This window comes from Oncorhynchus keta, chromosome 2 (assembly GCF_023373465.1).
Source record: "Oncorhynchus keta strain PuntledgeMale-10-30-2019 chromosome 2, Oket_V2, whole genome shotgun sequence".
NCBI lineage: Eukaryota > Metazoa > Chordata > Actinopteri > Salmoniformes > Salmonidae > Oncorhynchus > Oncorhynchus keta.
In genome coordinates, this window is record NC_068422.1 from 71,015,770 (window position 1) to 71,028,994 (window position 13,225).

The 13,225-nt window shown below is 40.7% G+C and overlaps 1 protein-coding gene across 1 annotated transcript; it reads right to left on the reverse strand.

Moving 5' to 3' along the window:
* Positions 1 to 445: 445 nt before the first annotated feature.
* On the reverse strand, positions 446 to 2,834 carry LOC118359756 (tumor necrosis factor receptor type 1-associated DEATH domain protein-like). Its single transcript, XM_035738443.2, has 4 exons — positions 2,645 to 2,834; positions 1,980 to 2,260; positions 1,650 to 1,797; positions 446 to 1,191 (listed from the first exon to the last, which is right to left on the reverse strand). Exons 1-4 carry the CDS (start codon positions 2,790 to 2,792, stop codon positions 893 to 895), a joined length of 876 nt encoding a protein of 291 aa, XP_035594336.1. The 5' UTR covers positions 2,793 to 2,834; the 3' UTR covers positions 446 to 892.
* Between the last annotated feature and the right edge of the window lie 10,391 nt (positions 2,835 to 13,225).

Here is a 13,225-nt window from a genome sequence, read left to right on the forward strand (position 1 = left end):
GGCTCGTATTACTATCCGCATGGCTACCAAAAATCCCCACAAGGATAGCAAAACAAGGAAAATTCTCCCTTGGGGGATATCTCCCAGTTCCCCACAAGGACAAAGGCTGTTTTAAACTTTGGGGTTAGGTTTAAGGTTACAATTAGGGTTAGGTTTAGGGCTTAGGGAAAAAATAATTTTGAATGGAAATACATTTTAGGTCGCCACAAGGATAGTAAAACATTTGCTGTGTGTGTGTGTGCACATTTTTTAGATACTGCCCATTTCCCAAAGTTGACACATATTTTTTACCTGGGTGGTATTTCCATAGACTGTAGGGCATTTCAGAAAGCAGGATCAACGGGTTTGCTAAATATTCTATGTAATCCATAGTAAAAAGTTTTATCGGGATCTTGGATTGTGGAAATGAAATGCAACTCTCGACATGACTGAAAGCAATGGGCAATTTGTTTTTATAAATCCAACACTTTATTTGGATTTTGGAACAAATATTCCCCAAACCCATTGCAAATTGTTCAATATCAATCTAGTTTTTGTAATAACTAAAGGTTATTGGTAGAATGATCAAATACATCAAGGGTCCAGTCTGTGGTGGAGAAAGGGGGTTGGGTTTATAGCGGAAGAAGAAAAGGCCCGCAGTGTTTTCAGTTTGCTCTCCAACCAGAGACAACAATGAAGTGACATAGCAATTATGAGAACTATTGGTTTTGTAACACAATACAATTTTACTCAAATAAAAAAACATACAATCAAGCTCACAGACACAAAACTCACACAGAAAAGACATGTTGTAGCACACAAGAAATGCCACCCACACGTTACCACTCTTTCACAAAGACACACACACACATACAGACCAACACACACCCCCCAGACAGTTTGACAGACAGCGTCACTCCCGGGGCTGGCTGTCCAAAATGTTCTCAGCCAGGCTGGTGAGTTTGCTGTCTTCCAGTGCTCTGACCAGCCGGCCTAGCCGTGCCGCCCTCCCCTCCGCCTGGATGAAGCGGCTCAGCAGCTGATAGGCCTGCTCGTACAGCCCCTCCCTCTCATACTCGTAGGCCAGGTTGTCTATGGCCGGCCCCTTCAGCGCACAGCAGTTCTTGCCCAAGGCCCGCCCCACTTTCCTCCAGTCCCGCCCAACGCCGTTGGAGAACCGCTGCAGGTCCCCTGCCGCCAGTATGCGGTCCTCTGATATGTCAGGAGACAGAGTGGGAGGGGGTGTTAGAGACATGTATCCAGAGACTATATATGTTTCTGCATGTAAGACGTGATGTAAGTAAGTAAAATACAGCAGCAACCTTCCAGCTACTGGCCCTCCTCTCTTACCTCTAGGCTACCCTGCCGTCCCGGGTGTAGTAGATGACCCATAATGAGTGTCCTCTATACCAGAGATTGGGCAAGCTATAATGGTCCTCTTCCTCAAAGGACCACTTAGATTAAAACCAGCACTTGAGCTGACTAAAAGTGTCATCAAACTATTTGAGGCACAGGTCAATAACCTTCCCTAGACCAGTGGTGGTCTACTGACCGAGAGGTGAGAAACACTGTTCTATGCCAGTGTATGAATGTAGAGGACCCTGGGGACAGCTCCCTGCTGAACCCCCACTGAAGATAAGAAGCAACCATGGAAGTCGGAGACAACTCACCAAACACCCTTTTCTGGAACAGGAAACAGTTGCTGGGCACAGGGGGCTCTTCCTGTGAGAGGGTGGGTGGCTGGGGGATGTGACCCAAGGCCTGGCTCTGCAGCTGCTGGTCCAGCTCAGCAATCTCATCATCCCTTAGGCGCCCCGGCTGACAGGAAGTGACATCAACATTTAGAACACCTCATAGTGAGTCATAAGGCATAAGGCACAGCAGAGCACCTGTTAGGTATACACTATAGATTGCTGAAGTATTGCTTGTGATCAGTTGACCATATATTACCAGTAACAACACCACTATATATGGATTATAACCGGTATATAGTATATTACCTGTGACTGGTGGATGTGTTGCAGACAGAGCTCCAGGTCGTCCAGACAAAAGTCCAAAGTGTGCGTCCCGGCTTTGAGCTGGGTTTCCAAGGCAAGCTCCTGTGGGCCATGGAGGAGGCGGCAGGCGTGCTGGGAGAGGGCCTGTTGTACGGCACCGGAGCCATAGCTCTGCAGGAACCTGCGGCACGCCGCCACATCCTCAAACTTCACCTCTACACCCAGCAGAGGATCTGCATCATGCAGCTTCAGGATCTCGTACCCCTCCAGCCCCCCAGCTGAGTCTGGGACACAGTCCATGTAAGGTCAAAGGTTAGAGGTAACCATAGCGAATCACTGGCACAATAGTAATATTACTGTGACCATAAAATAAATATAACCTGACTGTGTATCCCTCCACTACTCTGGTCCAGGCAGAGCTCTGAGCACAACCGTGTTATGACTTCCTAAAAGATCTCCCAGCATTTATCTGACAGCAGTTTTTCATAAGCTTTTAACTATATTCATCCCCTCAGTAGATAAGCAGGTCACACTGCAACACCAGCCCTTTTTCACTCCCCATGACCACCAAGCTAAGCCTTTCTTTCTATCAATAATACATCTGCCTCACCCAATGCTCAGCATGCTCCCTACGCTAGCTGGAGACCGGATGGCCTGATGTGGCTCACCTGTGAGTGTCAGCTTGAGGACTTTGAAGACGCTGAACTTGCCCTGCTGGTCTTTGTAGAGAGAGAGCAGGTTCACTGCGGGACAGGAGTGCAGGAAGAGAACCGCACATCCTGTCCACGGGCCATCCTCTACACTCAGTGTCACCATTTTCTAAAATATCAGATTAAAGTTCATAATGACTCTGCTCTGTATACTACTAGTCAGACATTATGCGGAATTTTGAGAGGGGGGTGGGGGGGTGAGAAGGATTACTTACCCTTACTTACCCTATCCTAGGTATTCCTTGTCCCTTTACTACCCAGGGGCATTTCTAGGATTTGAAGACATTAGGAACTTAGCCCAAAGCCAGTAGGGGGGTCCGGGATAAAATGTAAGGAATTGCATTAATTTGGTGCAATTTGAGATTAATATTGAGAGATTAAAACATTGAGAGAATATATATTTTTCAGGTAACTTCCACCTTCTCACCTGCCACAGGGTCTCTCTACTCTGGAACACACACATCTACAGTGTATTTCCAAAAACCACTGAGCCAAAACTGATTAAAGTCCCACTGTCACTTTGGTATGAATGATTCGGGAGACAGGCGCAGGAATGCGTAATACGTTTTTTTTATTACACCCAAATTATAACGTGCCGTGTAAAGACACGGGGACAAAGACCAAACAAACACTATACAAAACACAGGGTAGAACCCCCCCAAAAAGAGCGAGGAATACCTTGAATAGATAACATAAGCGCACAATGATTAACACACGGAATGAGACCCGTAATTATGTGCGCAATTCACAATGGCACGAAAGCCAAAACACACAGCATAGGTACTCACACGCACCAACTGACATTGTAACAATAATTGTCAGGACACTTGTAAACCAAGGGCACACTTATACAGTGACTAACCACTGGGAGGTGGCAGGTGTGCGTAATGAAAGTTCCGGAGGGATCCGTGACACCCAAACACCCTCTCTCACACACACACACACACACACACACACACACACACACACACACACACACACACACACACACACACACACACACACACACACACACACACACACACACACACACACACACACACACACACACACACACACACACACACACACACGTAATTAGAATCCATAGGGAAGCTTTAAGTGATAGTTTACTGTGTGCTCACGCCTCCTCTACCTCGCTCCATCACTTTCTATGTGTCGTCTGTTGCTGTCCCTTAGTATTCTATGTTGCTGTCTTTTGTCTACCCTCCTCTCTCATCCTGTCCTGGTTGTAAAAAAGTATAAAAGTAAACAAATGTTTTAATAGTAATTTCACAGGATTTTCACCTTACATTTTTTGTAAGCCATGTTTTATTTTTTCACTGTCTGTATTTCACTTCTTATAATTTGTGAAAATAAATTAAACAAATTATATTCTATTGAGCAGCTTGAAGTGATATAGTCTACTGTGTGCTCAATCCACCTGCCCTCTTCTGTTACTTTCTATGTGTCTTGTCTGTTACCGTCTCCTTTGTCTATCCTCTTCTGTTTATGGCTTGTTCTGTTCTTCTGGTGTCTCTCCATCCTATCCTATTCTTCTGTTGCTGTCTCTGTGTCTTGTTTAGTGTGTTTCTTTAATTTTGCAATCCAAAACGGTCAAGGGGATACTGGGGTAGCTTAACTTGTTTTGGGCCTGTGACCGGATCACCTAAATCATCCTCTTTCCTACCATTTGCTCCTGGCTGCTGCTGTTCTAATTGCCCCACTGACCACCTCCTTGGCTTATCTGAAAGGTATCAAGGTGCAGCATGTCATTAGTTTGTTTTGAAGGGCAACTGCACTTCCTGATTTGACCTTGTTTGGTTTTGGGGTGTGGTTTGATGTGGGTGTCTCGTGTGCATGTTCACAGGTGGGAAGAATTAGACAAATTATATTGGCAATTATCTTCAGCCTGCTGGTGTGTGTTCTGACTTTGGATAGCCTATCTCCGAGGCTAGTTATGGCCAGGAAATAAATTACACAATGTAAATGAGCCAATATTTTCATGTTGCACACCTTTTAGTTCTCATGAAATGCTTTAAACTTTTGTATTTGAATTTCTACAATTCATAGTCATTGAAGTCATTGAAATTTGGAGCTATTGGAGCTATTCGAATATTAACATATTGTCCCATGTACATTGTGTAATTTACAGAGGGTCCCTAACTAGCCTCATAGGGATATCCAAAGTCAAACTAAATTTACCACAGGCATTACGATTGGGTCGCATGCAGCTGCACTCCAAATTGATTATTACTTGTGTCCTGCCAGCTGTGGGCAGGATTGAAACAAAACCGATTTACGTTTTGATGCGGTCACAACCACAAGTCTCACAAAACTCTGTTTTGGACAAGATTGACTTCATGACCAAAATCATCATATTTACACTTTGTAGTTAATTTTGACAGTAGAATACATGTTTCATATCTTTTTAGGGGCAGATGCATATTTAAAGTTATTTTTAAGTTATGACCGGGCAACTGTAAAGATATTTTTTTCTGCGTAACAGCGCAACACAACTCCAAACATGACAGATAAGAAGCTACATAGCCCCTAGGCCAGGGATGGGCAACTCCAGAGGACTGGAGTGGTGTCACACTTTCGCCCCATCCCAGGCAAACACAGCTGATTAAACTAATTGCATTCTAAACTGAAGATCATGATTAGTTGATTATTGGAGTCAGGTTTTTTTGCTGAAGCAAAAGTGTTACACCAATCAGGCCCCCAAGGTTAACTCTGCTGCTGCTTTGATTTTCTGGCTGTTCTGCCCTCTCCACCTGCTCGCTTTTTTTGCCACTCTTTTGGAAGAAGTTCTGAATATCCAGACTCTGACTGAGTGACAGGCGTTTTCATAAGTAATGACATTGACATCTAACCAGTGCTGCAGGGGTGAGGGAGGGGTCAAAGGACATGAGCGATCCACTGCATTGTGAAATCTCAACCAATCACAGCAGGCACTGCATCACTCCAGGGGCTTCTTGCAGTGCCTAGAGCAGTATATTGTATTGTTTATTTTGTGATATGTGTTTATGGAAACTTAAATCAGACTGAAATGTGAAAAACAATGTTGCCATAACCCCTATCTAACCCCTATCTCTGGATAGACTTCTTTCAATGTGACTTGGGTCTGGTTTAGGGTCAAGTAAATGCTTGATGTGCTAGACCTGGGAGAGGGATAAATAAAGGGAAAACAGTATCTGAGCTAGATTATGCAGTCTGTGATACAGTCTGGAATCAAACCAGGATCTGTAGTGACACCTCTAGCACTGAGACGCAGTGCCCTAGACCGCTGTGCAACTCGGGAGCCCAAAATAATACATATAGAAATCTAACTAACATGTCCATAACTCAGCCTACAATTCAGGGTTTCAAATTTGGCCTGTGGGTGATTTTATTTGGCCCACGTTTTCTGAGTAAAGAAAAATATATATCTTTTTAAATTGCTGCCTATTGGGGAACATAAAATACTGTAAAATCACCAGGAAATCATCTCAAAGTGTTTAAATTTAAGAAATCTGTTCCCATGTATTCCCATGCATAAATAGAGGCACGTACAGTGCCTTCAGAAAATATTCATACCCCTTGACTTATTCCACATGTTGTTTCGTTACAGCCTAAATTAAAAAAACATTTAAAAAACTGTTCTTACCCATCTACACACAATACCCCACAATGACAAAGTGAAAACATGTTAAGACATTTTAGTACATTTATTGAAAATGAAATACAGAAATATAATAATAATATAATATATGCCATTTAGCAGACGCTTTTATCCAAAGCGACTTACAGTCATGTGTGCATACATTCTACGTATGGGTGGTCCCGGGAATCGAACCCACTACCCTGGCGTTACAAGCGCCATGCTCTACCAACTGAGCTACAGAAGGACCACAAATATCATATTTACATAAGTATTCACACCCCTGAGTCAATACATTAGAATCTCCTTTGGCAGCAATTACAGCTGTGAGTCTTTCTGGGTAAGTCTCTAAGAGTTTTTCACACCTGGATTGTACAATACTTGCACATTATTATTTTTTTAATTCTTCAAGCTCTGCCTTCGGAAAGTATTCAGACCCCTTGACTTTTTCCACATTTTGTTACGTTACAGCCTTATTCTAAAAAAGTATTGTTGTCTTGGCTGTGTGCTTAGGGTCGTTGTCCTGTTGGAAGATTAACCTTTACCCCCAGTCTGAGGTCCTGAGTTCTCTGGAGCAGGTTTTCATCAAGGATCTCTCTGTACTTTGCTCCATTCATATTTTCCTCAATCCTGAGTCCCTGCCGCTGAAAGACATCCCGACAGCATGATGCTGCCACAGGGATGGTGCCATTCAGGCCAAATAGTTCAATCTTTCATCAGACCAGAGAATCTTCTTTCTCATGGTCTGAGAGTTATTTGGTTCCTCTTGGCAAACTCCAAGCGGGCTATCATGTGAATTTTTACTGAGGAGTGGCTTCCATCTGGCCACTCTACCATAAAGGCCTGACTGGTGGAGTGCTGCAGAGATGGGAGAACCTTCCAGAAGGACAACCATCTCCACAGCAGAACTCTGGAGCTCTGTCAGAGAAACTATCGAGTTCTTGGTCACCTCCTTGACCAAGGCCCTTCTCCCCTAATTGCTCAGTTTGGCCGGGCGGCTCGCTCTAGGAAAAGTCTTGATGGTACCAAACTAATTCCATTTAAGAATGATGGAGGCCACTGTGTTCTTGGGGGCCTTCAATGCTGCAGAAATATTTTGGTATACTTCCTCAGATCTGTGCCTCGACACAATCCTGTCTCAAAGCTCTAAGGACAATTCCTTTGACCTCATAGCTTTTTTTTGCTCTGACATGCACTGTCAACAGTGGGACCTTATATAGACTGGTGTGTGCGTTTCCAAATCATGTCCAATCAATTGAATTTACCACAGGTGAACTCCAATCAAGTTGTACAAACATCAAGGATGATCAATGGAAACAGGATGCACCTGAGCTCAATTTCGAGTCTCATAGTAAAGGGTCTGAATACTCGTGGGAACATCAATCAGCGGAAATTTCAAGTGCGCCACGTATAGTTTTTGATAAAACTCAAACTTTCATTAAAATGCACATACAAGGTACTGAATTAAAGCTACACTCGTTGTGAATCTATCCACCAAGTCAGATTTGTAAAATGCTTTTCGGCGAAAGCATGAGAAGCTATTATCTGATAGCATGTATCCCCCAAAATACTTCAACGTCACCTAACGACAGATTTTGCGATAGCCGGGGGCTACTCAAAACGCAGAAATAAAATATAAAACATTCATTACCTTTGACGAGCTTCTTTCTTGGCACTCCTAGATGTCCCATAAAAATCATTTGGGGTCTTTTTTCGATTAAATCGGTCCATATATAGCCTAGATATCGATCTATGAACACTGTGTGAACAACGGAAAAAAATAGCGTTTTCTAACGTAACGTCATTTTTTTAAATTAAAAAAGTCAACGATAAACTTTCACAAAACACTTCGAAATACTTTTGTAATGCAACTTTAGGTATTAGTACACGTTAATAAGCGATAAAATTGATAACGAGGCGATGTCAATTCTATAGGTGTCCGTCTGGAAATGCTGTCCGGATAAATCTCAACCAAACTATCCGGTCGTAGACCGGAAGAAATGCGTTGCCTTGCATCTGTTTGACCAAGAAACAAATAGTTGGCAAATGACAAGTCTCTAGACAACGTGTGGAAGCTGTAGGTATTGCAACCTCGACCTCATTTAATCCGGTTCACCTTTAACAATCCTTGGAAGTGGCGCATGGATATTTTTTTCCATTTTCAGCGATCAGATTTTCCTGCACTTTTCGATGAAATGCACGTTCTGTTATAGTCACAGCCGTGATTTAACCAGTTTTAGAAACGTCTGAGTGTTTTCTATCCACACATACTAATCATATGCATATACTATATTCCTGGCATGAATAGCAGGGCGCTGAAATGTTGCGCGATTTTTTACAAAAAGCTGCAAATTTTCGCAGCTTCCCTAAGAGGTTATATAGACTGGTGTGTGCCTTTCCAAATCATGTCCAATCAATTGAATTTACCACAGGTGAACTCCAATCAAGTTGTACAAACATCAAGGACTATCAATGGAAACAGGATGCACCTGAGCTCAATCTCAAATAAGGTATTTCTGTTTTTAAAATATCTACAAACCTGTTTTCACTTTGTCATTATGTGGTGTTGTGTGTATATTGCTGAATAAAGTATAATATTTAATCCATTTTAGAATAAGGCTGTAACGTGACAAAATGTGGAAAAAGTCAAGGGGTCTGAATACTTTCCGAAGGCGCCGTATGTGTGGGGTACAGAGATGAGGTTGTCATTCAAAAATCATGTTAAATTATTATTGCACACAGAGCGCATCCATGCAACGTATTATGTGACTTGTTAAGCACATTTTTACTCTTAAACTTATTAAGGCTTGCCATAACAAAAGGGGTTGAATACACAACATCAAAATTGAATCAGTTTTGAATTCATGCTGTAACACAGCAAAATGTGGAATAAATCAAGGGGTGTGAATACTTTCTGAAGGCACTGTATGTGTTTTTGTCAAATACTATATATGTTTGGAATTCTTGATGTCAATTTGCAGTGTACAAATTATTTAGATCTGTGTTCCGGCCCTCCGACCATCCGCTCAAAGAAAAATCAGTTCACAGCTGAATGTAATTGGGGACCCCTGGCCTACATGTAATCATAAGCCATCATTACATTCATAGACCGGTAGTGTCATACATTATTAAAACTGAAAGTGTACTGGATTAATTCACCAGATGTAGCCTAGAATACCATAGAGTGTATGAGGATTATGTCATCATCAAGAGTTTATTAATGCAACATTTAACATCCACCACTGCAGCATCAAAGACTAAAATCATCCTGCCAAGTGCCAACCAAAGGATTCCCTGGACATTGGGTGAATTCAGTGAATGCCATTCTTTTGATTGGGATGAAGACGAGAATCAGTCTACAAGGCACAGACTGCCAAACAAGTAGAATTGGTCGGTTTCATTTTTTGTAGTGAATACTTATATTGTACAGTCTATAGATAGCAATAGTAATGATTCATTGGGCAAAGCTTACAGGAAAATTGAGTTTTTGTAGGGTTTATCGATAAACGCCGAAAATAAGGCCTGTGGTAAACACAGGCTTAGACGATCTTATACGTTTTGTTCTATGAAATAATCTTCATCAGCTAAAATCCCTTTTTGTGAATGTTGAAGCATTTACATTATAATAAACACATATATTCATAAAGATCATGTTAACTGACTTATTTTCTCATAGAATAAAATATATAAGATCTCTTAAGCCTGTGTTACCTCAGACATTATTTTTGGTGTTTATCCCAAATCAAATTCTTTCTCCATTCATTTTCCCCATTTCCCCATTTCTGGTTTTTAGGACTACAAACTGGTGAGCTCAATGCTGGGTTAGACTAAGCATTTAAATATACACTAGATGACTGACAGGGGGCGCTCTTTTGAAGCTACAAATATTTTAGAATATTTTAGAACGCATTTATTTGTTTTTGTCACATTAACTCTATTACAGACACCTTAATGCATAGTTGTGAATCATATTATGTGAGCTAAGCATACAAATACAACATTTAAATATATATACACATCTTCATTAAAGTATAATATTTTGAAATACTAATATGTCACTGTCCCCACGACAACAAAATACTTAAATAGATGTAATTTTGTCCTTGAAAGATTTAAATGAAATACTGAAGAATTCTATGAATTCCTATGGAACTGCTGCTTTCTGAAGAGTGCCAACATGGCTTCAAAGTCTCTCATTGGCCAATACATAGCATCAGCAATCCAGGGTTTATATACATCATTGGGTTAGACTATGACACAGCAGACTGGTCTCACACACTATACGTAACATAGTAAATGTAAATCCAGGTCACTCAAATTAGTATGATATATATAGTGAAAGAGATGGAGACCCGCAAACTGTCTAAAAAAAGGAATGAATCCAAAACTGAGGCTTGAATGTAAAATAAGTATTGTTTATTAGAACATCATGATTCCCAAATAAGTGAAGGTATGTTTACACTGAGAATGGCCTAAGGCCAAAACTTTTGTGTTTTGTTTTCACTTTTCATTTATGTACTTTCTTGCACTATGAATAACATCACCCAGGCAAAAACTAAAGGAGGGTGGTTGGTCGGGGTGGATGGGTGAGCATATAATGCAAAAGTGTTTGAATTTCATCACTGACAACTTTAGCATTTTAGCTAATTAGTAACTTCTCCTAACCTTAACACTTTTAGCGAACCCTTCCCCTAACACTTTAACCTAACTCCCAACCTTAACCCCTAGAGCTAGCTAAAGTTAACATTAGCCACAAAAAAATGAATTTGTTGTGTAACATATCAAATGTTTTGGAAATGCATAACATATTAATCACAATAAGTAACATAAGGTTCAAATTGCAATTCGTAATATGTCATATGAATAGTAATTTGTAACATATCATACAAAATAGATGGACATCCACAAATTAATACTTCCCATGCTAAATTAATTAAATGTCTAGCATTTCCGTACAAAATATATTTACGTACAGAATAATACGAAATGCTCTGAGACCACGTTGGACACAGTGCGGTTCAGACTTTTAGGAAACTAGAAAAGTAGACCTACTTAATAGTAAATTAAGCTTCACCAAACACCGCCTATTGACCTTCAGTAATAAATAAATAAAATACTGCTGAAGTTTTAATCATACAGTCAAGTTGTTACAAAACAGTAGCCTAATTAAACAATAGAAAGGAATCATAGCAACTTGAGAACATTTTCTTTCACGATTGACTAGTACTGTTATGCATTTGTCTACTGTCATTTGTGGCATTAACTGTTGTATAGGCTATAATTTCGTTTTGGGTTTAAAGTAAATTCATAACTGTTTTGTTAACTTACCTTTAAAGAAAAAACGTCGTAAGGACGGCAACGCGTCCTGACCACAGGAACACACAGACACATTCATAACTTCCCGACAGGTGATTGGCTACAGGGAAACCTGGAGGCACTGTGATTGGTGAGAAAGAACATGCCGTTTCCCTATTGGTTAGAATCACGGATCTTTACGGGAAGGAAGTAGTTGACTGTTTTTGTTGGTTGATTGGATGGAAATAATTTTCTAACTGATCCTTTACTGCTTTAGCCATTTGCTTGCAACTGTGTAGCTAACGACAATGTTGAAATTATATCATTGCATGTACTCACTGAACATGACACTGAAAGCAAAATGAATCGACTGAGAAGCAACATACCAAATAAGTAACAGGTTATTTTGTTTAGGCCTATATAGATATAGGTACCGTTATTTTATGTTTTTGGAAGCAGGGCCATGTGTGATGTTATTCATTTGCCCGGTTTAAATTCGGTTAACATGTACAATCCTTCCTCGAAGTATTCACTACGCCATTTGAATGTAAGGGGGGTGGGTACCTTACGTGCACATCCACATTGTCAGACAAGTGATTCATTCGGAGAAGGTAGGCCACATTTAACAAGGAAATACCTCTGTTACAGACTGAAACTATGGCAACTGCTTGGGGACAAAAACAGGCCAGATGAAGCCCATAACATAATAAAAAGGATTCACATAAAAATAAATGATGTGAGCAAGGCCCACATAAGGTCTGATAGTAAACTGTCAGTCTTATCTAGGCATGACAGGAAATGGCCTCACTATTAATCAGAGAGCCACTTCGAGGAAGATTAGGACAGGTGAAGTCAAGACAGACTTTAGCCCTCTCTTCCTCTCTCAGAATCTGATATGCCAACACTTTACAGTGTGCAAAGCTAACATATCTTGATTAATAAACCCTAGTGCTGAAATATATCTGTAGTGCTGTCAAAACACCCACACACATTAAACGTGTTAGACTACTGTTCATCTCCAAGTATCCTCTTTGATCACAGCAGTAAGATTGTTACCATCACAAACACATTCTCTCTATTTCAGTGAAATGGGGGGAGGGGGAATTAACGATTGTGATTACCTTTTTTAAAAGAAAGGAACAAATTATTTTCATTAATTTTATGATATAGACCATTTTTACTTTGTGGTTGTGGAATCTAGTGAAACCCATTTATCGTCCACACACGGGCTTGTAAAATAACCGCACCAGTTCAAGCACCGCCGTCGCCCCAATCTTGATTCATCCAAATAATCAATGATGAAAACCCAAAACTGGGAACTACTGCTGATAGTAATAACAAAATTCTATGTGAGCCTTGACAGTTTCTCGCCGTTTCATCTGTCCACAAGAGATTATGCCGCTTTCACAAGCAAATTGGAATTAGGAAACTCATACATTTCCGATTTGCTAATTCGTAAAAAAAATTCCCAGTTATCATGATGACACACCTATCTCGATCGATGGGAGAAGATTTGAAATAGACAAGATGGCGGCGTACACATCGTTAGATTACTTAATGGAGCAACACATTTATTTTAATATTGGGGAATTTTCGCACCACTTGCAATTGGACACAGACAT

Bases quoted from the DNA above. Each gene is read 5' to 3' on its own strand.
- LOC118359756 (XM_035738443.2), bottom strand. From the start codon at position 2,792: ATGGTGACACTGAGTGTAGAGGATGGCCCGTGGACAGGATGTGCGGTT. The intron at 2,261-2,644 runs GTGAGCCACATC...ACTGTGTCCCAG, and splicing joins CCTCAAGCTGACACTCACAG to ACTCAGCTGGGGGGCTGGAG. The intron at 1,798-1,979 runs GTAATATACTAT...ACTTCCTGTCAG, and splicing joins AACACATCCACCAGTCACAG to CCGGGGCGCCTAAGGGATGA.